Source organism: Sceloporus undulatus, chromosome 2 (assembly GCF_019175285.1).
Source record: "Sceloporus undulatus isolate JIND9_A2432 ecotype Alabama chromosome 2, SceUnd_v1.1, whole genome shotgun sequence".
Lineage (NCBI taxonomy): Eukaryota > Metazoa > Chordata > Lepidosauria > Squamata > Phrynosomatidae > Sceloporus > Sceloporus undulatus.
This window is the reverse complement of record NC_056523.1, coordinates 98,688,211-98,715,977: the sequence shown is the minus strand read 5'-3', so window position 1 is coordinate 98,715,977 and position 27,767 is coordinate 98,688,211. Positions and strand designations below refer to the sequence as shown.

General features: G+C 40.0%; 1 protein-coding gene across 4 annotated transcripts; it reads left to right on the top strand.

Annotated features, from left to right (window-relative positions):
• Window positions 1–1,855: 1,855 nt before the first annotated feature.
• On the top strand, window positions 1,856–23,962 carry C2H5orf24 (chromosome 2 C5orf24 homolog). 4 transcript variants are annotated; one of them, XM_042451862.1, is made up of 4 exons: window positions 1,856–2,119; window positions 17,074–17,132; window positions 19,383–19,812; window positions 21,595–23,962. In XM_042451862.1, the coding sequence occupies exons 3-4, from the start codon at window positions 19,386–19,388 to the stop codon at window positions 21,633–21,635; spliced, it is 468 nt and encodes a 155-aa protein (XP_042307796.1). In that variant the 5' UTR covers window positions 1,856–2,119; window positions 17,074–17,132; window positions 19,383–19,385; the 3' UTR covers window positions 21,636–23,962. The 4 variants fall into 4 exon arrangements, with proteins under 4 accessions (XP_042307796.1, XP_042307793.1, XP_042307794.1 ...); XM_042451859.1 differs by having other exon boundaries at window positions 1,859–2,119; window positions 19,383–23,962; XM_042451861.1 differs by lacking the exon at window positions 1,856–2,119 and adding an exon at window positions 3,438–3,456 and having other exon boundaries at window positions 19,383–23,962.
• The last annotated feature ends 3,805 nt before the right edge of the window (window positions 23,963–27,767 follow it).

Genomic DNA, 27,767 nt, shown 5'->3' with positions numbered 1-27,767 from the left:
TTTTTTTTAAGTAAACTTCAGAAATAAGTACAGTTGGCCTTTCTTATACACAGATTTTTTTATACACGGATTCAAGCATCCACGGTTTGAAAAGTTCCAAAAAAGAATAAATTTCAAATATCAAACCTTGATTTTCATTTTTATAAGGGACACCATTTTGCTATGTCATTATATTTAATGGGACTTGAACATCCATGGATTTTTTTATCCACGGGGGATCTGGGAACCAAACCCCAGCATTAGCAAGGGTCCCCTGTGTATATTTTTATTATTATTATTATTATTATTATATTTTATATTCCTTTATTTATAAAGCGCTGTAAATTTACACAGCGCTGTAATACAATCTTTTAATTGGACGGTTCCCTGCTCTCAGGCTTACAATCTTAAAAGACACGACACAGAAGGAGAAGGTAGTGGTGGTGGGGGAAGGGGCCTGTCTAGTAAAATAATACATAGAAAATACATAGCATACAGGAAATGATTCATAAAACAGACAACAAAAGAACATCAAATAGCAAGCGACAATTTGCAATGCCTGGGAATGCTGCCCTGAACAGGATGGTCTTCAACTCTGTTTTGAAGCTGGTTAAGGAAGTGATGGCTCTTGTTTGTGGGGGAAGAAGGTTCCAGGAGTAGGGGCATTATTTTACATAATTTATGTATTATTATACATATTATTATGCATTATTATACATAATTTATTTTTAGTATTAAAACAAAACAACTCATTTAGTGTGTGGATTTTGTTTTTTTAGTATACGGGAAGTATTTTAATGTTTATGTGACCTGCTACAGGGTTATCGTGGCAAGGTTTCTTGAGAGGGGTCTGTCATTGCCTTCCTGTGGGTGCGAGAGGAATAAATACTAAATATAAAAGTTATAAATTAAAAAAAATATTATTAAAATAAAAAATATATACACTCATCCCTCCATATTTCCAGCTTTGATATTTGCGGATGTAATTATTCATGGATTTGATTTATGTCCTCTCTGGAGGACTCTGAGATCCTGTGGAGAAGCCCTTCTCTCCATCAGAAACACGGTTGCTGGGGACACGAGAGAGGGCCTTCTTGATGGCTGCCCCTAGACTCTGGAAGTCCCTCCCAGGATCATTCTTTTTAATGTACGTCATTTATTATTTATTTTAAAAATGTTTTTAGTTGTACTTTTTATTTGTTTGTTTGTTTTTTAATGCTGTGAAGCTGCTCTGAGTCCCAGTCCTGGGAAAAGAGCGGGATACAAACAAATAATAGTAAAACATGGTTTTTTGTTATCTCTGGTTTTTCCATAGTCATAGTCATGAGGGGTCTTGTGCCCTAACCCTAGCAAATAGGGGGACAGTGTGTGTGTGTGTATATATATTATATATATATGTATATGTATGTGTATGTATGTATATGTGTGTATAAAATGAAGTTGAGGCGTTTGTTTTATAATAAAAATTAAAGTATATATATATATAGTTTAATATTACATTATTATTAAATAAGTATATTAAATTAAATATTAAATATTAAAATAAAACATAAAAATAAATAATATTTGATCTTAATACTTTATTTGTCCTTGTATTTCTATTGTGAACCCAGGGGGAAAGGGGCCTCCACAAGGAACCCTCAGTGCCCAAGGGCCGTTTTTCCCCCTTCCTCCTCCGTCTCCTCGGAACTGGAGGCTCAGGCCCCCCCACCACTCAAGCACGCGTGCGCGCGCCTCCTTCCCCTTCCTTCCTTCCTTCGAGGAAAACCAACCAAGCCTCCTCTTCCTGGGGGCGCACTCCCGCGGCCCTGGGCAGGAGCGCGCACGTTGCTGCCGCCGCCTCCGCCTCCGCTCCGCGAGGCTGCCTGCCTGCCTGCCTCTTAATAGACGCTGCTCCTCCCTCCCTCCCTCCCTCCTTCCCTGTTTGTTGCCCCTCTTCCCTGTCTGGCTCCATCTCTCTGGGCCTTCCTCCTCGGTCCTCCGGGAAGAAGGAAGGAAAGGAAGGAAGAAGGAAGGAAGGAAGCAAGGAAGGAAGGAGGCCTCGGGGAGGGGCCCCAGCGCCCCGCCAGGCGTCGCCCGACCCTCGCCCAGCTCTCCGGCCCCGCTCCCGCCTCCCTCCCTCCCCGCAAGCACCCCGCAGGTAGGAGCCGCCCCCCCCCCCCCCGGCAAGATTGGGCCCCCTCCCGCTGCCCCCCCCCCCCCCCCCTCCCCCCCCCCCAGGGCCCTGGAGGCAGGGGCAGAGCCAGGAGGGCCAAGGGCCGCAGGAGGAGGAGATGCTCCTTCAGGCGCAGCTGGCCCAAGGAGAGTGTCTGGGGCCTCTGTCACCCAGTTAAGAGTGTGTGGGGGAGCCAGGGAAGACGGGGCCCTTTCCCTTCCTTGGGCTCCAGAGAGGGGGATCCCTTTTCTTCCCTTCCCAGGAGGAAGTGGGGGCCCCTCGCCTTTCCTCGGGCACCAGAGAGACCCTTTTCTTTCTTGGGGGAGAAGTGGGACCCCCTTTGCTTTACTGACACAGACATGGGGCCCCATTTTTGCCCTGGGCTCCAGAGGGACCCCTTTCTTTTCTCAGGTGGAAGTAGGACCTCAAGTGGGGCCTCATTTCCTTTCTTCAGGAAGAAGTGGGGATCCCTTTTCTTTCCTTGTTTACAAGAGGGGCCCCTTTTCTTTCTTGGGGTAGAAATGGGACCCCCTTTTCTTTACTGAGCCAGAGGTGGGATGCTTCATCTTTCTTGGGGCCGGAGTGGGAACAGGAGGGGCCCCTTTTCATTCCTCTTCCTTTGAGGGGAAGAGGAGGACTGAAAGGAGATTGTCCTTTAATATCTTTCCCCAGGATGCAAAAGGGACCCTTCCCAGCCCTTAATTCCTCCTTTCTTGGCTGCTAAAGGTGACTTGACAACATTGAAACTACTTTTTTCCTTCCCCTTCCCCCCTGGAAGAGTAGATCTGGAATGGCAAGCGGCTGCTGCCCTCCCCAAACCGTCCCTCATTTGAGCCTTTGCAGAAAATTGGGATCAGGATCATCCCCTCAGAATAAACAGAAGGCGAGTGGAAGGAGAGTGGGGTGGAAACCGCCCGCCCTCCTCCTCCTCCTCCTCCTCTTCTTCCTGGCCGTCCTGCTGGGTATGAACAAAAGGGAATGGAGGGAGCGAGCGAACATAACCATCCGAGTGTCTTCAGTCAGGAGAGGCAGGTTGGATGTAGGCCGGACAGCTTCGAAAACTGACCTGGGATGGTGGCCAAGCTCATATCCCCCTCCTGCACCTTTGTGCCCCTCAATCTATTTAATTTCCCCAGAGCTGGTAATGAGTCACCCTCCTAATATACACACATCCATTAAATAGGCCCTTTTCGTGGCTCAGGAGGAAGGCCAAGGCGCCAGTGCTCTTGGCCAGGCCCTGGTGGATGGGAGGAGGGATGAACTGGGGTAAGCGGCTGTCACTTTTGTCCTCCTTGTGACTGCTGTGGCCAGGCAGTAGCTGGGTGAGCGACACATTTTGCACCTCATGAACATTGCCTCTAAGGAACTTTTGTTCCATCTTGTGAAGTATTGTTCACTCTCTCTCTCTGTCTCATATTTTCTCCAATTACTACGTATGTAATGGAAATGTTCAATTAACCCATATTTTTCTGTAGAATTGAAAGATATGGCTGTGTTAGTCTGTAAAATCAGTATGTAGAGAGATCTTGTAGCCCCTTATTAGTCTCAAATGTGCTACAAGATCTCTCTACGTACCATACTTTATGTGCGTGTGCCTTCATGTCACTTGTCAACTTCTAGTGACCCCTATGGATCTCATAAGGTTTTCTTGGGCAAAGAATAGTCAGAGGTGGTTTTGTCAGTTCCTTCCCCTGAAATACAGTGGTGCCTCGGGTTACGAAATTAATTCGTTCCGCGGCTAATTTCGTAACCCGAAAAACCTTCGTAACCCGAATTGCCATAGGCGCTAATGGGGAAAAAAGCCGCGGCTCTGCCGCGGCTCCATTTAAACAGCGCCGGCGTTTTTTCGTAACCCGAAAAAACGTTCGTAACCTGAAACAATAAATCCCTATGGGATTTTTTCGTATCCCGAAAAATTCGTAAGCTGGGTAATTCGTATCCTGAGGTACCACTGTACAGCCTACAGCTCCTGGTATTCATTGACAGTCTTCCACCTGAGTACTAACTGGAAATGATCCTGCTTAGCTTCCAAATCAGGTGGAATCTGGTGAGAATACTGGCCAGGTTTTTCCCCATAGAAAGACCGTTTGAGTTGCTTGGTATCTAACAGTAATATAGCAAGTGGGTGGCATGAAAATAACTGCCAGAACACTTGGCAAAGAAGAAACACCAGAAGAAAATGAACTGTATTATTCTTCCTATATTATTTTATACATATCTGTAAAACTAACATATATTTATAATGTACAGGTAATATGAAGAGATTGTTGACTGCTAAATACTAGGTATTATTTTGATAAATGCAACCTACATTTAATAAGACCTGCTGAGTACATCTACCAAATATACTCGACTATAAGTCGATCTCATGTATAAGTCGAGGGCAGATTTTGGGGCCAAAATAGTGATTTTACCTATGGATAAGTCAAGGGTAAAACTTAGGAGTGTAAAACAAAGAATGTAAAGCAGTGATTGGCAGATCTTCCAGATGTTTTGGACTTCAGCTTCCAGAATTTCTGACTGTTGGCCAAGCTGGCTGGGGGTTCTGGGAGCTGAGGTCCAAAATACCAGGAGGACCAAAGTCTGGCAATCACTGCTCTGAAGGATGAAAAACAATGCCAAAGAAACGTATAAGATCCAGCAGGCATAACTGTTTGTGCTCATCCTAAAGACTGGATGGATAAGAAAATATATGGAGGGGAGGGAGCTGTCAGAGCTTCCAGGACAGATTACACTCTTGCTTTTCACCAGGAAAAGTTATTTTCATGCCACCCACTTGCTATATTTAACTCTTTTTTTATAAGAGTTAAATACAATACCTGCTTTGACCTGTAGATAAGTCGACTCAGGGTTTTGGGGTCAATTTTTTGACTAAAATTTCTAGACTTACACATGAGCATATACAGTAGTTTGAACTAATACTGCTGTGTAGGAGTAGTGTATGCACAGTTCAGTTGATTACAGCTATGCTTGCAAAAATATATATCTACATTTAAGAGTAAATCTCATAGGATTCTGTGAGGCCTAGACTGCATCTACACTGCAGAATTAATGCAGTTGGACACCACTTTAACTGCCATGGCTCAACACTATGCAGTTTTGGGATTTGTAATTTTGGGAGATATTTGCCTTCTCTGTCAGAGTTTTGGGGCCACAACAAAGTACAAATCCCATTATTTCATAGGATGGCACAGTGAAGGTTAAAGCCATGTTCAGTTGCATTAATTCTACAGTGTGACAGCAGCAAACTCAATTCTAAGTAAGTCCTTAAGAAGGAAATTTGCACTAGTAACCTGTTCAGTACATCTGCCTGCTGTGTTAATTTGGACTCTGAATGCTTAACAGAGAGTGGGGTCTTCAGCTTATTTCTATATAGAGACAGGTAAGAATATACTGCATTTTTATATGTGAATTTCAGTACAGTTTTTGACTTCCTCTGAAATTTTGCTTTTCTCATTTTGCATTAGATTAGTTACTTCAATGGAGTTATCCATGTGATCTATGAGGGACCCTCTGGAAGCTGTTTTTATCTCCACCGTAACAGTGCAATATGCAAACTTCAGTTTCAGTTCCTTTATTTAATGATAAAAGCCAAAGACTGCAGCAGCTTTTTTCTCCCAAGAATAAAATGTTAGGTTTGTAAGAAAACTCCCATTCCTCCATTAGTGGTTTTGTTATGAGCCTCATTTTTGTGTCTTACTTACCAGGCCTCTTAGAGTACTTGATGTATCAGCCTTGCTGAAGCTAAGCAGGTCTGGACAGTGCTTGGGTGGGATAATCAGGAAATGTGTACTTCATCTTGAGTTCCATCAGTGGAGAAAGGCAGTATATAACTGGTGGACTGTTAAAAGAACATTTGTTCTGCTCTTTGCCAGAAAAATGCAAATACACAAGGGTTACATAGAAATTTACTGAAATAAGTTGAAAGACAACAGACTGTAAAGCTATGCCTTGTTTAAATACCTCTATCAATAATATGAATATTAGTTGATAGAATAAATTTGCATGTGCATAAAAGTAAGAGTTCTAAAGCAATAAGCATCTTTTCAGTAGCTCATACTGGAGGTGATCTCCCTTCACTTCCAGAAACACTGCTTTGGAAGGCTGAGAAACCTTTTGGAGCAAGATTAAAGGCAGTAGAGTCAGCTAAAAGTGGTGGTGATGAATCTGAGTATTGTTTCCTCATCCTTTCCTCCAGTATGGAAGCTTTGATGCATCCTGGTCCCTTGCGCAAATGAGAAGAGCCCTTCCATTTTTGAAGTGATTGATCTAGAACACATTTTTAAATGAGACACACAATTTAGTAGCAGGTATTATCTTAAAAGAGCCATTCCTTCTTATTAGAATGAGGAAATGCCTGTTTAAATGCTTGCTGTCTTCTAAAAGTATTTTTATAGGTAGTCAGAATATTTTGATTAAAAATGTGCTGCTAATTGGAAAACATTTTTAGTAAATTAATACTGTAGTCCTGTAGGTCTACTCAGACATAAATAAGCCCTATTGAATTCAATGGGATTTGTTTCGGTATAAAATTAGACTGAAAATGATCACCAATTAACAGACATTAATCTTCGTTGCGTTAGCCTCCCAGTCTGAGGCCGGCCATCAGCACAGAACAATACATGTGCAAATCACTCCTGCATTCCCAGGCTCTCACACTATATATATTCACCCAACTTTTTCCAGGCAAAGCATGCTCTGAAGATGCCAGCCACAGATACTGGCGAAACGTCAGGAAGAAACCTTTCTGGGACATAGCCCAAAAAACCCCACAAAAAACTATGCTTGCTGGCCATGAAAGCCTTTGACTTCACATTGAAAATTCTAGCTTTATCATATCTGGTTTACTGCTATTCCTTACAGGTTTCAAATAGTAGTATAAAGTTGTACAATTTTATTATTAGTGAGGTATTTAAAAGAACAACTTGGATACCTTTCCTATTAATGGCCTACATAGCTCTTCTGTCTTCCTCTTTTCTTCCTACAGCAGTTAATGTAGTCAAAGAGTAATAAAATAACATGCTGTGAAATCTAGCTGCATCCATCCACAAATGACATTTTCCCCTCTGCAGTCCCTGGCATTTTATTTATTTATTTATTTTGTGGCAAAGTGGTTCTCCAGAGCAAATTTGGGTTGGTAGTGTTAGGAAAAATAATGAAAGAGAATGTGGAAGTCAGTATGCACAACGTTAGATATATCTTATGTTCTGGGTATTGGAAGATACTGGCTAAAGATACTGGAAGCATGAAACACTTGACAGTGGCACAGATACCTTGCGTGGAGGTTGCACATAACATATATGATATACATGCATATAAAACTCCAAACTGTTTACAGTAACATGTAATGAATATGCATGTGTCTGCATTTCATGTGTATGCATGGCAAGAAGCATTGATGTCACATTTGTTGGGGGTATTATTTAGCATTTGTGACATTCTGCAGCATCCTGTTGTTACTTCAGGTTAGGAAACTTTCTCTTGAAGTAGAGTTAGGCATGTTTTAGTCCATCGATATCAGTGGCCTTAATCATGTGTAACTACATTGGATTTAGGTTGTTGTCTTAATGTGAAGTCTTAGAGCATTGTTTGATGTTACTGATGCTATTAGTCTGAGTTATTAGAAACTAAATCTGCTTTAACATTTGGATAGCTTTATGATGTGGTCAGGGATTCTAAAATCCTGTTTGTTTGAAGAATCCTTTTTGTCACTTGCATATTCCTACACAAAGTCATAGCTGTGTTAGTCTGGAAAATCAGTATTCAAAGAGTTCTTGCAGCACCTTTGAGATTAATTGAAAGATAGAAGTTTGTAGCATCAGCTTTCCTAGATGAGCCTACTTCCTCAAAGGCATTGGGAGTGCTAGTCTCAAAAGGTGTTGCAAGATCCGTTTGCATACTAATATTCCTGCGCAGAGTCACTAGACGTCCTGCACAGAGACACTGCTATTCCAAAGTAAAGTGGCAATCGCACAATATACAGTGGGACTTAATTTTGATTAAACATGCATAGAATTGTATGATTAGCCTACATTGATATGAGCTCTCATTATGTGTATAATACAGTCACCATTAAGGCTGCAGTCCTGAGGCTGTTCATCAGGGGGCAACACCCCATTGAACTACTATAGATGCCTGAATGATGGTACTGTAGGTCAAGATAAATACAGATTATATTTGTAAAGTTATGGATAACCATTTATAGCAATCAAACAGTGTGTTGTGTGCACTGATTTACTGATTAATCAAACCAATAGCTTTTCACACTGATACTTTGCTGATATAGTAGTAACAGAGAGAAAGTTTATTTGCTGCCATTGTGGTAGCATTTTTTTTTTTAAAAAAAGGGACTGTGCTTACCAGAAATGGTTGGCTTTGATAGAAATCAAGGTCCAGTTACATTCTTCTACCTTCTTGCTTGATCTTTGGCAGCTGTCTTGTAAATTTGGAGAGCCAATGATGAAGCAAAAGCAAGAGGACATATCTGGCCACTGTATTTGTGGTCTTGGACAGAGATGGAACAGACTTTAGTCTGCGTAATCCATCCAAAGATCAAGCAAGAAGGCAGAAGAATGTAACTGGACCTTGGTAGGGATGGACTTTTGGTTGGGATGCATTTTTTTTTTTGGGGGGGGATATTAGAAAAATGATTGAGAAACAATTTTTTTTAATGTTGGGGAACTGAGAAGGAGTATCCTGTACTGCTATGAATCTTTGCAATTTGAAAATTATTCAGCACAAAATTCACACATAGGAGTTTTGATCAGGAAATACCTGGAGATGGATTATTATAACTGGTTTGCTACTTGAAAAAAAAGATAGGAATTGAAGTATTTGTGCTTTTAGATGGTTGATAGCTATATCATATCTCTAGTAACTGGATCACCACTTCCCAGGATAATATAAAACATTAAAGATTGCATCAAATGATGACTCCCCCCTCCCCCCAGATCATAGGACCTTATTGATGGCTCTGTGATCTAGCAAAACCATCCCTCAGTGGAACATGGACAGACATAACTTTTGCAGATTTTTCTGTTTCATTCTCATGTGCGCACATGCCCCTGCTCCAGAGACCATTTGGAACAGGATGGGAGATGGTGAAGGGGATGCACTGAGGAGGGAGAATAGCTGGAAATTGTTTCCTTATTCTATTGATGGAAGCTTTTGCTTGAAAAGAGAGGCTTCCATCATGAGAGAGTTCAGCCTTACTTTGAAAGCTACTCTGCCTAGAAGATTTCTTAAACAGAGCATTTGTTAGTGCTATGGTAAAATTCCCAGTCTTTTTTCCTCTTTGGCATGTTCTACATTAGACAAGTCATGCCAAACTAATCTGATCCCTTTTTATTTTTGATAAAATTACCAGATTGGTATCTGAAGGGAATGCAATAGACATAGCATATCTTTATTTCAGTGAGGCCTTTGACAAGGTCCCCCATGATATTCTTGCAAACAAGCTAGTAAAATGTGGGCTGGACAATACAATTGTTAGGTAGATTTGTAATTGATTGAGTAGCGGAACCCAAAGGTTGCTCAACAATGGCTCCTTTTCATCTTGGAGAGAAGTGACTAGTGGGGTGCCATAGGGTTCTGTCCTGGGCCCAGTGGTATTCAACATCTTTATAAATGACTTGGATGAAAGAATAGAGGGCATGCTTATGAAATTTGAAGATGACACCAAATTAGGAGGAACAGCTAATACCCCAGAGGACAGGATGAAAATTCAAAATGACCTAAATAGATTAGAAAGCTGGGCCAAAGCTAACAAGAATTTCAACACGGAGAAATGTAAGGTACTGCATTTAGGGCAGAAAAATGAAATGCATAGATATACAGTAGGATGGGGGGATACCTGGCTTAACAAGACTACGTGTGTAAGGGATCTAGGAGTCCTAGTAGGCCATAAATTGAACATGAATAAACAATGGGATGTGGCAGCTAAAAAGGCCAATATGATTGTAGGCTGCATCAATAGAAGTATAGTGTCTAGATCAAGGGAAGTAATAGTGCCACTCTATTCTGCTCTGGTCAGGCCTCACCTGGGTTACTATGTAATGAAGTATCCTTTGGGGGGTTTTAAACAGAGGCTGGATGGCCATTTGTTGGGGATGCTTTGATTGTTAGTTCCTGCATGGCAGGGGGTAAGACTGGCTGGCCCTTTCAACTTTTATGATTCTAAATCAAATGCTAAAACCATTAAATGAATGTTATGCTTTGGAAAAAAGTTAACTCTTTTAGCAGGAAGTATTGGATGTGAACCAATATGGCATCATCTTCCTAGCTACAAGTTGGCTTTCATAGAATAATGTTCTAATAAATATTTTTGTGAGCCACAATGCTACAGAAATATCTCCATTAACAAAGCCTCTGACAAAGGAGTTTCTTTTTGCAAGGTCTTTTAATGCCTGCCCACTCCATCTCTATCCTCCTGGTCCTCTATTTAGCTGGAAGTTTTTTTAACAGCAACAACACTGAGAGTATGATAAAGGAGGGCTGGACAAACAAACTTTTGGTATCAGATGGCAGTGATTTGTCTGCAGTAATCAGTGCAATAAAGCTTGAGCTGGGAAAGAAGAGAATTCTGCTCTAGCCAGTCCTGTAGCTGTGCGCACTTGCCTACAACAGGCAAAGCAACAACTATCTGCCTCCAGAATACTTAACTGTGCATTTGTGAACAGCAAAACAGAAAGAAAAGGAGAAATAGCCTGCGTCTCCAAGTACTCCCTAGCAGCATTAAAAAAAACCATAGACCTGTATGTTTGGCATCCAAAACAGAAATATACGGTACTGTACATATTTTTTAAAAACAAAGCCGAAGAAAGCAAAAGTCATCCCTGGGTGCATTTTGAAAGAAGCTTTCGGGTGGTTTCAACAGGATTGGGGAAAAAACACCACACACCCCCAAAAGCCTGCTTTTTTGTTTAAACTTTTTTTTAACATTGATTCCTGCAACATTATATTAACACTGTGACACAAATAATTTATGTATTAGAAAGCTTGATCAACCATGTTTTAATGCCTTCTCACAATAACACTCCAAGGTTATTAGACTTTGATGCAATTTACATCTTTCGATAAAACTTTTGGAATTATATTTAATTATAGGAGAGATCAGTGCTTAATATCAATCTTGTCTTCCATTCACTCTTCTATCCCGAGGAGGCTGGAGTGCAAACCAAACCACCCACAGAACCTTTCTCTGCTCCTGTGCAATGCTAGGTCGATGAAAAATAAAACCCATGTTATTTATGATCTTCTTGTGGATGAAAAAGCCAACCTGGCACGCTTTACAGAGACCTGCCTAGAAGAGGATAGTACTATGACCTGGGTTCAGGCCCTACGAGCTGGGTACTCTGTCAGTGAGCAGGTATGGGGAAGTGGGGGGGGGGTGTGGAGTGGCCATAGTCCATAGAGACAATCTTACACTGACCAGGATACCTGTCTGGAAAATAGACCACTTTGAGTGTATTTGCCTGAGCCTGAGGACGATGGATAGTCTGGGGATTCTGTTAGTATATCGACCAACCCATTGTCTAACAGACTCCCTAGCTGAGCTAACCCAACTGGTCTTGGAGTTGGTGTTGGAGTTGGCCAGGCTTTTAGTTCTGAGTGATTTCAACATTCCACTCGAGACCAGTTTAGAAAATCTGACAGGTGCAGCTCGGTAGTTCATTGTATCCATGACAAACATGGGCCTATCCCAATTAGTCTCTGGCCCTACACATTGTGCAGGACATATCCTTGATGTGGTCTTTAGTACCGAGCAGGTATAGCCATTGGTGGAGGTAATTAATGCCACCGCATTGTGATGGATGGACCATTTCTTGCTCAGGGTTGGACCTAAAGCCAATATCCACCCTATTAGAATGGTCTGCCCTCAGAGGCAGCCAGCCTAGTCTTAGGTAATGACCTATAAAGCCCTAAATGGCTTGGGCCCAGAGTACTTGTAGGACCGCCTCTCCCCATATAATCCGCCCCGCACACTCAGATCAACAGGGATGAAATTGTTGGAGGTCTCAGCGACACGCTATGTGAGGACCTCACAGAGGGCATTCTCTATCGTGGCCCCAAGATCTTGGAATAGTCTCCCAGATGAGCTTCGCTCCACCACATCCTTAGCTCTTTTCAAAAATAATCTGAAGATGTATTTCTTTTCCCAAGCCTTCCCATCGTGAAAAATCTTCTCTTACCCCTTTTCATTGATGACCCCGGACTGTATATATCAATTTCCCCTTCCATCTGGCCCTTTTGTCGTTAGTATTACTATGTTGCTTTTAATGCTGTTTTTAATTGATTTTATTGGAATGTTTTTATAAATAATTGTTTGCTGCTTTGATCAAAATTTTGGAAAAGTGGGTTACAAATAAACTATATTATTATTATTTATTATTATTAAGGGATTACAGAAAACTTTGGAGGGTACTATGGTTGGTATTAACGGTGATCCTGTCGACAACCTGGCTAATACCTGGAATTATAATCTTACTAGGGCTATCAACATGATTGCTCCCAAGTGTCCTTTCTGACCTGCTGCTAACCACCATCAATGGTGTACAGAAAACCTTAGGAAAATGAAGTGGGAAGGACAATGACTAGAGCGCTATTGGCAAGAAACCAGATACTTGTCTGACAATTTCTCGATTCCTACGGAGAGGCAGTACATGCAGCGAAGAAAATTTTCTTCTCTGCACACATTGTGTCTGCAAATTCTCATCCAGCAGAGCTGTTCAGGGTGGTGAGGGACCTGACGCAGGTAACCGCCCCCCAGAGCTCATTATTAGAACCGACTACAGCTCACTGACACTTTTAGTGATTATTTCGCAGATAAAATCTCTCAGATAAGAGCCAGTTTGGACACTGGTACTACTGCAGAAGCTGTGAGTGAGGTGTCCAGTGACTGAATAAGTTTAAACTGGATCAGTTTGAATCTGAGAACTGAGGATGTTGACAAACTACTTGGAATTGTGAAGAAGACAACTTGCTCTCTTGACCCTTGCCTTTCATGGCTGGTCATCCAAGGAGGGGATGCTTTGAGGACTCATCTGAAATATATTATAAATGCATCCCTTAGGAAGGGCTATTTTCCATCTTGTTTAAAAGAAGTGGTGGTATGGCCACTTCTGAAAAAGCCCTCCCTAGATCCCTTGTTTGAGAGTATAGATCAGTCTCCCATCTTCCATTACTAAGCAAGGTGATTGAGAGGGCTGTTGCTGTTTAACTTCAAGCGGTCTTAGATGAAACTGATTATCTGGACCCATTTCAAAGTGGCATTAGGGCAAGATATGGAGTTGAGACTGCCATGGTCGCCTTAGTAGATAATCTTCGCTTGAGCATTGACAGGAAAAGTGTGACCTTGCTGTTGCTCTTGGATCTCTAGGTGGCTTTTGATACCATTGACCATGGTATCTTTCTGGAACGCCTGAGGGGGTTGGGTATTGGAGGCACTGTATTAGAGTAGTTCTGGTCCTATCTCTTGGGCAGATTCCAGATGGTGATGGTTGGGGACAGTTGCTCATCTAAAAGAGAGCTTAAATTCGGCATCCCTCAGGGCTCCATCCTGTCCCCAATGCTGTTTAACATATACATGAAACCACTGGGAGAGGTCATTTCCAGGCATGGGGCAGGGTGTTATCAGTACGCTGATGACAGTTATATCTCTCCATACCCTGGACTGCAGTGTCAACTGAAGAAGGCATCTCCCCTCTGAATGAATGTCTTAAGGCAGTCATGGGTTGGATGAGGAAAAACAGATTGAAATTGAATCCAGATAAGACAGAGGTACTTGTTGTTGGGGCCCCGAATCCGGCATTAGAGGTTTGTCAACCGGTCCTAGATGGGGTCACACTTCCCCTAACGGACTGTGTTTGTAGTTTTGGGTACTCCTGGATCCATCACTCCAGATGTCAGTTCAGATAGATGCGATGGCCAGGAGTGCCTGTTACTAGCTTCAGCTGATACGCCAACTATGCCCTTTTCTGGAATCGGAGGAACTAAAAACTGTCATGCATGCACTGATAACCTCACAACCTGACATCTGCAATGCGCTCTACATAGGGCTACCCTTGCACCTAGTCCGGAAACTTCAACTAATTAAAAATATGGCAGCCAGGGTGGTGACTGGGAGATCTAGAGGTGACCATATTACACCGATAATAAAATCCCTTCACTAGTTGCCTATTAATTTCCGGGCACAGTATAAGGTATTGTTTATAACCTTTAAAACCCTTCATGGCTTGGGTCCAGCCTACCTATGGCATCGCCTTCTTTCATAAATCTGCCCCACACATTGAGGTTCTCTAATAAAAATCTACTGTAATCAGCTAAGACTAGGCTGGCTGCAATTACACAGAGGACCTTCTCGTCTGCTGCTCCCAAGCTATGGAATGGCCTGCCGGAGGAGATTCGATGTATCACTAGTCTGGATTGTTTCAAAAAGGCAGTCAAGACACATCTCTTCCGGCAGGCCTTTCCAGAGCAAGATAAGTACCCTAACAATCTGTGACTGATTGTTGATGAATGCCTAGTTGCCTCTGCTCTGGTTATTGTTAATTATTATTAATTATTTGATTATTAATGGTTGCTTTGATAATTGATAATTTAATTGTATTTTATTATTACAGATGAGAGGGGTAAGGTTATAATGTTATTATATAATATTGTATTTTATTGGTTTATTTTAATGTAAGCCTCTTCGATCGTTCAGAGGAGCGGGATATAAATAATAATAACAACAATAATTATTATTATATTGTCAGGTTGGTAGGCTATATATAGGAGTATAGGACTACACTGGTATAGGACTAAATCAACAAAAGAAGTAGCAAAATGCAGTTCAGATGTTATGGCCAGTCGCTTAAATAATAATTGTTCTTTAAAAGTGCTTTTATAAAGCAAGCTGTTTTAGTTGAACTTACCGTACATTAATTGAAGGATTTTTTTCTGAATAGTATTTCTTGCACTGTAAAATAAACTGCTTAAAAAGAAGCAACTGAAACTGGATGAATAATCAGTTTTAAAAAAAACAGATTTTATCCCGGAGAGAAGTGACCAGTGGAGTGCCACAGGGTTCTGTCCTGGGCCCAGTGCTATTCAACATCTTTATCAATTACTTGGATGACAGAATTGGGGGCATACCTATCAAATTTGCAGATGACACCAAATTAGGAGGAGTAGCTAATACCCCAGAGGGCAGGATCAAAATTCAAAATGACCTGAATAGACTAGCAACCTGGGCCAAAGCTAACAAAATGAAATTCAACACGGAGAAATGTAAGGTACTGCACTTAGGGCGGAAAAATGAAATGCATAGATATAGGATAGGGGACATCTGGCTGAACGAGACTACGTGTGAAAGGGATCTAGGAGTCCTAGTAGACCACAAGTTGAACATGAATCAACACTGCAATGAGGCAGCTAAAAATGTCAATGCAATTTTAGGCTGCATCAATAGAAGTATAGTGTCTAGGTCAGTGGTTCTCAACTTGTGGGTCACAACCCCTTTGGAAGTTGAATGACCCTTTCACAGGGGTCGCCTAAGACCATCAGAAAACACATAGTTCTGATGGTCTTAGGAACCGATGCACCACAATTTTATGGTTGGGGGTCACCACAACATGAAGAACTGTATTAAAGGGTCACGGCATTAGGAAGGTTGTGAACTACTTGTCTAAATCAATGGAAGTAATAGTGCCACTGTGTTCTGCTTTGGTTAGGGCCCACCTGGAGTACTGTGTCAAATTCTTGTCACCACAGTTCAAAAAGGATGTTGATAAGCTGGAGCATGTCCAAAGGAAGGCGAGTAAAACGGTGAAAGGTCTGGAAACCATGTCCTATGAAGAATGACTTAGGGAACTGGTATGTTTAGCCTGGAGAAGAGAAGGTGAAGAGGTGATATGATAGTCCTGTTTTAACTACACTGGTACCCCGGGTTACGAAATTAATTCGTTCCGCCGCCGCTTTCGTAACCCGGGATACTTCGTAAGCCGAATAGCCCATAGGCGCTAATGGGGAAAAAGCAGCGGCTCCATTTGAAACAGCGCAGAGGTTTTTTCGTAACCCGAAAAAACCTTCGTAAGCCGAAACAATAAATCCCTATGGGATTTATTCGTATCCCGAAAATTTCGTAACCTGGGTATTTCGTAACCCGGGGGACCAGTGTATTTGAAGGGATGTCATATTGAGGATGAATCAAGCTTGTTTTCTGCTGCTCCAGGGAACAGGACTTGGAACAATGGATGCAAGCTACAGGAAAAGGGGTTCCAGCTAAACATTAGGAGGAACTTCCTGACAGTAAGGGCTGTTAGACAGTGGAACACACTCCCTCAGAGAGTGGTGGAGTCTCCTTCTTTGGAGGTCTTTAAACTAATATCACATCGAAGATGAAGAAGTCTTAATTTATAATTTTTAAACTGCAAATTGAACCACATACAATTCTGAGTGAGCAAACTGAACAAGTTTTTAACTCATTGCATAAATGCCAATCTGAAAATTAAGTAGTTAGATTCTAATTTATTCAGAAAAAAATGTAAAGTGTGGTGAACAATACAATTCTCTCCCTTTGATTAAATAAATAATAAGACTACTATTTATGCAACACAACTGCCTACTACCACTTCTGAAGGCACACTGGGAACTGAGTAATGCCTTGTGACTCAAGAGCAAAAGCCACCCTTTGTCGCATCCCCTGAAATTCTATCTTGCCTCCCCTGGGGGTGCAGACATCCCAAGTTGGGAACCCCTGGTTTTAACCAGCCAATTCAAGAAGATTCAGAATGCTATTGTTTACTTATGCAAGACTAATCTGATGGTGGTGATTTCATTTTACATGTATGTATTGTTAATTTTGAATGAAGAGTTTGCTGAAACATGTTCAATTGCTCTTGTTTTGTTTTGTGGTGTAGGAACCTATCCCTACTCTTTCCATATTATTTCTACCTCAGGTACCAAAGTTGCTGTTAAAGAAGTAAAGCCCAGGAACACAACTCCTTTGTTAAGTGAGGTATATCTGTATATTATTACTAACCTTACCCTAGGGGGAAAATAATTTCCTTGAAATTTCTGTATAGGTTTATCAATACACTTCTTTGTTATACAATTTGAAAAAAATATTTTATTGAGGTAGCAGTTTGGTGAGCTCTGCTTAAGATGAGTTATGTTTGCTTTAGTATGCAGATGACATCTGACTTTTTGACTCCTTTCTACAAGAAACCAAAGTCATTAATGAATTGTATGAGGGCAGACAATTTGAAACTTAATCCAGAGAAGACACATGTGGTCCTGGTCAGTTAAAAAACAGATCTGGGAATAGGGATCTAGCCTGTGCAGGATGGGGTTACCCTCCCTCTGAAAGACACAGGTCTATATCTTTGGTTTGCTCCAGGAGTCAATCCTGAGCCTGGAAGCTCAGGTTTCATCAATGGACAGGAGTGCATTCACACAGTTAAGGCGTGTGCTCCAGCTGTGCCTGAGGTGTCACTTCTGGCCACATGCCTTAGTTACATCCTGGTTGGATTACTGTAGCATACTTTGTGTGGGGCTGCATTTGAAGAGTGTTCCAAAGCTTTAGCTGGCCCAAAGAGCTGTAGCCAAATTACTAACTGGGGCTGGCTATAGGAAGCATATAATTCCCTTGTTGCAACATCTCCACTGGCTGCCAGTCTGTTTCTGGGCACAATTCAAAGTGTTGGTTTTGACTAATGATGATGATGATGATGGTGATGATGATGATGTATTTCTATTTCCCGCCTCTCCCTGCAGATCGAGGCGGGATTACAGCAGTCTGCAAATTTCAACAATAAAAACATATTTCAACAATATTAAATACATAGCATAAATATATATATATATATATACATTACTATCAATACATTACAGCTGGTAGACTCTTCGTAAAAAACATACAATACTGACGGGTGAGAATTTTACATCAGGTTTGGTGGATAGGCTCGCCGGAAGAGATCCGTCTTCAGTGCCTTCTTGAAAGCATCCAAGGTGGTAATGAGACAGATCTCTTCCGGCAAATCATTCCACAACTTGGGGGCCACGGCAGAAAATGCTCTGTGGGAAATGGTCACTAGCCTGGTATTTACGTAGTCTATAAAAGCCCTGTGCAGCTCAGATCCACATTATTTGAAGGACTGTATTTTCCCTTCTGTACTGATCCATGTATTGAGATCTCCTGGAGGTGCTCTTCTTTCTTTCCACCACCTTCACAGATGGGAACATGGGAGAGGGCCGTTTCATTTGCTCCCCCAGCCTCTGGAACTCTCTTCTCAGAGAGACTGGATTGGCAGCCATCCTCTACTGTCTTATTTGCAGACAGATGAAGATCTTTTTTTCCATTAGGCCTTTGAGGACTGATTGTACAAAGCCCATCCTGCTTAAATGTGCGGTGGTGTTGCACACAGGGGCAGGATAAAAGTAAAATTTATTATTATTATTAAACAATATGCTGAATTTCTATGTGTTATTTTTGTTGTGCTGGTTTTTAAAAATGTTTTATGTTTTTATCTGGTTTTAATTTTTTGATAGTTTATGGTGTGGATAGGTATATTGTTTAGTTTATGATTTTAAAAATGGCAATCTTTTAATTGTGTTTATTGTTATCATTGTAATTATCGTTATACTTTAGCTAATTTTGTTTGATTGTTTGTGAGCTGTCTTGGGTCCCACAGTGGGGGAAAGATGGCATATAAGTGCAATAAACAAATAATTGTTTAATCACTTTTTAAACTTTTATATTTTGAGAATTTTTAACTGTGTTTATCTTTTTATCTGTTGCAAGTTGCCTTGAGTCCCAAACTGGGGAAAAGGCAGGATGGTGATGATGATGGTGGTAGTGATTGTGTTACACTAATTCACACATGGGTTATTTCCACTTATTCCTTAAAAGTATTTAAGTATTTATTATTTTCGAAACTTATATTCATTTAGAAACCTTCAATTAATTGCACATTTTGAAAGTATGAATTGTTTTAGTGCTGATACTATAAAGGTTTTTGTACTACCTCAGGGATAAATGCAAAACTATACAATTACCAGTCATCCAGATGGTAGATGTACACTGATAGTGTACATTTGGAATGACCTTTGCTTCAAAGGGCTTCTTTTATAGAGACTGGTTTATGTTCTGAGCCAATTTTTCTAATTTTAATGGACATTTATAGTCTTAAGTTAAACAAATGCTTTGCTATTGAAAGTTTTCTTCATTTTATATAACTGTCTCAATTTTTACATTTATTTTTGATAGAAAATGATGCATCCTGTTGCAAGCGGTAACTCCCCTTTCTGTGGGACTGGAAAGAGTTCTTGTCTTAATGATGACAGCGGGACACCGGCTGATCAGTTTGATTTATATTCTACACAACAGACAAAGTATAGTCACACGGTCAGCCACAAGCCAATTCCATGCCAGAGACAAGATCCATTAAATGAGCCACATTTGCAGACCACAAGTGGCAGGAGTATAGAGACGAAAGATGAACTAAAGAAAAAGAAAAACCTCAACAGATCTGGTAAACGTGGAAGACCTTCGGGGACCACAAAATCGGCGGGATACAGAACGAGCACAGGTAGACCGCTGGGGACCACCAAAGCAGCTGGATTTAAGACAAGTCCAGGTAGACCCTTGGGTACAACTAAAGCTGCAGGATACAAAGTCAGCCCAGGGAGACCTCCAGGTAGCATTAAAGCTTTATCACGGCATGCCAATCTAAATTATACTTATAGCAGTGCAGCTTTTCCTTACTCTGTGGTGCATAACAGAGGTGTGCATGCTGCTGGTGAAACAAGTAGTAAAATCAAGCAACCCACTGAGTGAAAAAAAGAGGAATTAGATGACATTTCCTCAGTGGTGTGTTTTTTCACTTCTTTTGTAACATTTCCATAACTTTCTTTTTTCCATTTTATTTTTTTAAGATGTCATATCATAATCATGTATGTTTCTTAAGTTTACAAGTGGACTCCTTAGTGATGCCCTTGTTTGTTTCCAGAAAATAATTACTAATATTCTAAATGACAAAATTGTCCATTTTAGTTAAGTGGTTAACAACTGAAATAGAGGAATTCTGTCTCCTAGGTTATTTAAAGTCACAATAAAGAGTTGGTCAAAAATATATCAAAGTAGATGAACAGAAATGAATCATTTATTACTGTGTTACTAATAATGGCTCTGTAAATTTTGCTATGTATTTTTCTTTTCTCTTTTCCTTTTCCTTGTTTAAATAGAGAGTAGAAACTAAATTTTCCACAGTTGCTGGAACTTAACACGGACCTCAGATATTTGTAGATATTTCAAAATTTCAAAAATATATTTTTAAAAAAGTTGTCATTCCAGGTAGTCATTGTGTTGAAGTGCTATCAGTTTCAAGTAACTCAGTTTTTTTAAAATCATGTATAGCACCTGGTACATATTTTGAAGTGCTATTTTGCCATTAAAGTCTGGCAGTTCTCCTGAATATATTAACTATTGGACACTGACATACACCTAAGACTACACATACCAAATTACAAATAATTATATGTCTGAAATGTTTCACAAATAAATTCTGAAAAGTGCTATCAAATATGCATATAATGTATAGGCACACTGATGATTGTGACTGAGATTATGCACATTTTTGTGCTTTTAACTTCAGCTGATTTAAGTGACATTGGGCATACACATATGTATATTATGTCCAAAATCTGTCCATAAATATATCAGTTTCAAGTGACTTTACAGTATCTGCGTAGATGGCAGCAGTTTTTTAAAAATATTTGTTGTGGCTTAAATTTATACCTTTCAGATAGTGGATTTTGTCATTTTTAACAATATCGTTAGTAGAAGTCTTATTATTTATCGCGCATACTGTAGCTAAGAGAGCATATATCTACCAAAGGAAGACATTTCATGGTTCATAATTGGAAATGAAACAGTTGATGCACAAGCAAGTTGTAATTTGATGTGTTTATAGACCCCAGATATATAACAAACTATAGGAATACATCTATGCATGGAGGTGCAGAACTATAAATACATTTTCTGACATTTTGTGCACCTAAAATAAATGTTCTACATTGAGTTGGGTATGTGTTGTTATTTTAAAATGTTTGTGTGAGAAAGAAATACAATGTATAATACACACATTACATTGTAATTGAAGAAAACTCTCATTATTGAGTATATTCCAAATATTTCTTTAGAATTAAAGCTATTCAGAAACTAAGTTTACATATAGTTATAGATAAAAAATAAAATAAAATTTTATCTTCAAATACAAATGAGAGAGAGACTATAGATGCATAATTACAAATTCATGGGACCAGAAATCTTTCAGGTTAATTAGAGAGGTTAAAATTAACAGTATTGTTTTTTTCTTTGTAAGATAATAATGTTGTGGCCTGCTGACATTTTGATGACAACTCTGATTTCAGTAATGACAACTTAAGAAATGGATGTCATTTCATGCCTTTTTTATCAGGAAAAAAGCAGCAAGCCTTCAGGTGTTCCAGTGATGCCTAACTCATAATGAGCTGGACTTTATCCTGTATTTTATAATAGGTGTTGAATTGTTTTGGGGGGACTTTGTATGCACTGGCAACCATGAACCTCAACAGTACTGGAAGGCTCTTTAATCTTGTAAACTAATGGCAGCTAAACTGCTAGTAAAATCAAGTTGTTGTTTTTTGCTGAAGCTATGAAGTTCATTATATATATTTCCTCAAGAAACTTTGGAAGTATGACAGTTATTAATTTTTCCCACAGTGGTGCAACTTTTGACACACACAGTTCTAATGTGAGCTAATTAACCCTCAGGACATACATTGCGTTGGCTCTTTTTGTTACACGGTATTTTTCTTTCCAACCAAAAGGCTGCTTCAGAGTCTTTCTGAACTGTCTTGGAAAGCAGCTGAATGTAAAAACTACAAGAATGGCACACATTTATGGCAAGGAGCAAACTGCATGTCACCAGTGTACCTTTGAGTAACTACTCCTTACCTCCTCCTTTCTCATGCTGTTCTTCTTTTACTTCTGACATGTGCATCTACTCAGAGATGCTGTGCAGCATTTGGAAGTTAACATTAAATGCATTGTTGCTCTAATGTAATGGATTTTGTATTCAAGTATGCTAAGAAAATAATGAAATTATGTAAGCAATTTATGCTCATTTATAATGTTTATTTTATCAGATGGAAAACACCCATTAAAAAGACTAATGTTGTCAGTTGTGAAAAACAAACACTTTCCCATTTCTCTCAAGGGCAGTTTAACACTCTGGATTTGTTAATGAGGCCAGAAGAACACTGTTGGGCATTTCCTGATTCCAGTTCATTTTATCTTCTATTGTGGTTTACAAGTGCCATGCTGTTGGGGGTGGGGGAGGAGGGGATAGAAATCAACGACCTGGGATGTTTGAATGGTATATTCAAATATTTTTGCTACTCCTGTATATAGTCAGAATACATTGTGCTATTCTTTTTTTTGTAACCCTGTCTTTTGTCATGACAAACACTGAAACAGCATGTTAGGTCTTATACTTTGATATTATTGAGCAGTGGGAGGAGGAATGTCCTTTCTCCTTGTAGTATTAATACATGATTTGTAAAGCAAAATGATAATTTTATATTATATACTTCACCTCTGCTCTGCTCTTCATAAACTAGGATTGTTGATGTGTATTGGCACGGTTCAGAAAATCTACATGTCAGACTTGTGGTTTGCTTTAGTTTGATTAAATATAGCTTTTTTATTTCATCTTTTGATAAAGCATTTAGCATAAGCATTAATACTGAAGCCTCTACATTAAACACCTACAGAAATTATGAATCACTTTCTAATGAAATTTACGTAAACTATCGAACCAGATAACTTCTAACTATTACTGTATTTTTGAAGTCTTGCACTGGATACTTTGATAATCTTGACACAGCCATTGGTAAAAGTTTAATCACAAAGGGGACTAACTAGTTTGAAAATAGCACTTTTTAAAAAGACTGGCAGTTTCTTTCAATGAACCTAGATTCTTTCTTGTATTGCAGTTTTCTTAATATTAAATGTCACTAGTCAGGATTCATCCAGCATTGTTTTGCAGTGGATCAATTTTATTATATTTCAGATTTCTTTTAGTCTTTAACAAACCCAAACAAAGCAAAGTGAGTTATATGGGATGAGAAATTCCCTGATCTACAGGGCAGAAGGCAGTTAATATCAGAACATTATTATTATTATTTTACATTTTGAAGGGCTTTGAAAGGCAGAGTGGTATAAATAACTTTAGTTCTATTTCATAAGTTGTCATTCTCCTTTTCATTCCTGTATGCACAGTAAAGTATAATGCAACTTACTGAATACAAAACAGTTACAGTACTTGCAGTCAAAGCTTTTGATTTCTGCCTGTACTCACATACTTTTTATTATAAATATATTTAACATAGTTCAAACATAGATACACATCAGAAAACACTAAAGCAGCATTTCCTTTTAATTTGTTTCCAAATAGGTATCTCATTTAGAATCTGCAATGTATAAATCAGTTTCCTCTTGAAAGTTAGTAACATTATTAAATTTTAAGAAATTTATCCTTAAATGGGTCACATCCATATTTTCTTCTTCCACAATTTGTGTTTCCCATGAAATGGGTTATTTTTGGTGGAAACAATTGCTCATTAAATATCAACACCTTGTCTTCTGCTGTAAAAAGTCTGATTAGATACTGTATATGTTAAATCCATGAACTTCAGCTACTCGTGTGCAATTGTCTGTATGGGAATGGAGTAGTGTTCATGATCTGTATTTACGTCATCATATGGATGTATATTTATTAATAAAGCAATTGCTCTAAACACCAAGTACTTTATCATGTTTTATATTCTTATCATATGATTGTTGGATTCCAAGTAACATTTTGCATGAGAGAAGAGAAACAATTGCCTATTCTTTTACCAGTTAAATGATGTAGATGCTAATTTCTTGTTTTCATGATTTTACTATCTATAAAAAGTTTTTTAAAATATATTTCATTTATTTTCTCTGGTTTATCCCCCATCTGACGGATATACAATAGTATTACTCTTTTCCAGCCACAGCCAACACCAAAATCCTTTCCAACACTGCTATTCTTCTACTCCTGTAACATGTGTGACCTCTTAAAGCAGACTGAAAGTGACCACCAACCATGCTGGATACCAGGTACCATAGGAATTCCTAGATTATTATAGATTAGACTAGGGTGTTTCTGTAAGGTTGTCAAATTTGAAATTCATAATGGACATTCTGTAGCCCAAGGGTAGGCAACCTGCAGCCCGTGGGCCGGATGCGGCCCAGCAAGGCCTTGGGACCGGCCCCTGCCCGGTCCTGCTGCTGATTGCCGCCGGAGCCTTTGGCCTCTTGCGTGAGGGTGTGGGGCCTTTGGCCTATCAGAAGGAGGCGAGCAAGGGGGAGCAAGCGGCAGGCAAGGGGGGCAAGCGGCGGGCAAGGGGTGCAATTGTCTATAGAAGCCTCCGAAACATGCATTTATATTAACATTTTTTAAAAAATCAGCATTTTTTTTGCGTGTCCTCCATTTGTTATTTAAAAAAAATGTCCTCCATTTGAAAATTTTGTCCTACATTTGTCCCGGTTTATTTATTTATTTATTTATTTTAAAAAAATTATTTAATTTTTGGCTTCGGCCCCCCAGTTGTCTGAGGGACAGCAACCCGGCCCCTGGCTCAAAAAGCTTGCCTACCCCTGCTGTAGCCTGTTTGCAGTGTATATAAACATATATAGTAACTGTCTGCAGTTAAGACTGAGAAGTGAACATTTTCCATAATGAGAAGCTAGTCCTTTTTAAACATTGCTGGGACACACAAGCTTCCTTTGAGGTGCCTGACAGTAATAGACGGCAATCTTCACTTCTATTTATTAGTTTATCCTCTATTTATCAGTTCCTGGTGAATAGTTTTGGAAAACACAGTTACTTTTTCGGTAAAAAGTATTGTTTGAAACCAGAAGGGTTTCAAAGAATTTTGCAGGTAAGGCATTCATGAAGTGCATCATTTACACACTAATACGTATATGGATAGGTAGGGTGATGTAGATAAATTTAGTAGTTTTGAGCACTTAACATAAGAAAAACAAATTAGTAATACTGTGATAGTTGCAGTAGGATACCTGAAAGGATTATTAGGCTGCTATGTTCTATTGTATTTATCTTTGGGTTTAGGTACATGGAATTTGTGATAATTTGTTCATAACATATTCTCAAGTGTGGAATATGTTCAAGCTGATCAAACCACTATATAGTATAATCACACATCACTGTGTAGGATACTCTCAAGAGATAACATCTTGAGGGAGTTCCAGGAAGGCCGCATGATGATGCTGCGACAAGAGAAAGGAGACGTATTGAAAACCATAAGAATGTTTAATATCTTTTAAGAGACATCAAGATAGCATTATAATGCCTTGCTTTAAACTGGTTAATTAAAGCCCAGTCATAATACTTTTTCAAAATCTCATTGATCTCAGTGGCTTACTTCTAGATAGGTAGTAATTAGATACCTGATGCAAGCAACTTGTTCCTTTGTCATGTGCATCTGTGGGAATTGACTGAAAAACAGACTACTGGCAGCCACCCCAGTCCTCCTCCTTATGCCAATGCTTTAGGTGTAGTCTCAGGCGCGTTACAGACGGGCCTAAGAGGCGCCATCCTCGCGCTGCGATTATGCGCGAGGGGCAGCGCTTCCGGATGCGCCTTGCTCCTCGTGCGTAACCGATACGTCAAGATAGCGACGCCCTATACAGATGGGCGCCGCCATCTTGATGTAGCGGACGCTCTGCGTCCGCACGTCCAAACCCAGAAGAGACATCGCGAGTGTGCGCTTTGGCACTCGCGGCGTCTCTTCCGGGTTCCTGGAAGGAGCGCGATTTGCGCGCTCATTTTTTGCTCCGTAAGGGAGCCGCGCGGTTTGGCTGCTGCGGCTCCCTCACGGAGCAAACAGCAGCGCCGGGAGACCGCCTCAAAGTGGCGGTTTGTAACGCCTCCCTGTTCTACTTTGTCTGCAGCAATGGGAGCCCCAGGAGAACCTTTGAGAAAGATGTGTTTTCATAATAGAAGAGTTCAGTCTATTTGCCATCCTCATTTTTTTAGTTTTTCTTAAGTTAGGGTTCTCCATGTTTTGGGAAGATATTTCCTGGATGCTTTTCACCTCCCTGGTTTTCTTTAATAATTGTAGTAATTTTAAAATTTTTTAGTCTCTTGGGTTCAAAACACACTGCAGAAATCATCCAGTTTGAGACTTCTTTAACTGCCCTGGCTCAGCGCTAGGGAGTCCTGGGAATTGTAATTTATTGTGTCACCAGAGCTCTCTGGACAGAGAAGGCTAAATGTCTGACAAAACTACAGTTCCCATGAGCCAGGATAGTTAAAGCGGTCTCAAACTAGAATATTTCTGCAGTGTTTTGGACCTTGCAACATAAAAAAGAGGAAGAGAGAAAGAAGGGAGAAAACAGCTGTAACAGCACCTTTAAGACTTAACTGGTTTTTATTTTTGCCTGACCTTTCATGGATATAAACCCACTTCGGATACTGACAAGGATGCATCCTTCTGGATCCTAATACATTCCATCCCACTTCCACAACTGTTTATACAGTTGGACCACCATATTTGCGGGAGATCTGTTCTGACACCTGCCCCCCCCCGCAGATATGAACATCTGAACATGCTCAAGTGCAATTTGTTTTAATGGCAGAGCGCCACCCACCCGCTATTGTGATTGTATGTACACAGCGCCATTAAAAAAATGGGCTTGCTGTCTGTGGATGGATAAAACCATGGATGGCAAGTCCACCGATAAGGATGGCAGACTGTATACTTTGCCTGGCCATTAGTATTCTGTGAGCATCTGAAGAAGGAGCATTATATCCATGACAGCTTGTGCCAAAACAAAAACAGTCTTAAAGGTGCTTCTACATTCCTCCCACTTTTCCTCCTTTTAATACTTGCGTGATAGGTAGCTTTGATATTTCTTTAATGGATAGACAAAATTAATAAAAAGACAATAAAATGACAGCCACATTTTTCTTCACTTCTGATTTCTGCCTCACAAGAAACCTGAGAGTTCTTACTTTGGTAATGTTTGGTTTTTATTTCCCCCCTCCACATTAAAATTAAAATGTTTGAGCAGGCATTGTTGCTGCTTTGTTTCAATAGCCCTTGGAGTAATGTGGAGAGCTTCTTGGCATTTAGCAGAGGAAAAACTAAGAAGACTCATATTATAAATTTGGGAACTTTAAAATCATGCCCAATTTTTCCTCCCACCCTCATATCCCTATTTAGTTTAGCTATCAGCTTGAACAAGACTGCTAGAAAATGAAAAAGTTTGCTCTTGACTCCACGATACTTTTGTCTTAATAGCAAAATTACCATATCCCAGCCTTGGGAAGTTCTTTCCTAATGAGCCAGCACAACTACCTACAATTATTGTGTAATTTTAGGTAAACAGGCCCCATTCATACTGGCCTAAAAGACATGGAGGGAACTGGGATGATCCGGATGCCCCTCCCCCGAATCGATTTTTTTTTGTAATGTGAATGGGCCCTTATTTAGAACTTCAGCTATAAAACTGTGTTGGTTCTTGTTGTTGTGTGCCTTCAAGTTGTTTTTGACCTAT

What these genes read in the sequence shown, in the direction of transcription:
- C2H5orf24 (XM_042451860.1), top strand. Translation starts at nt 19,386, where the DNA reads ATGATGCATCCTGTTGCAAGCGGTAACTCCCCTTTCTGTGGGACTGGA.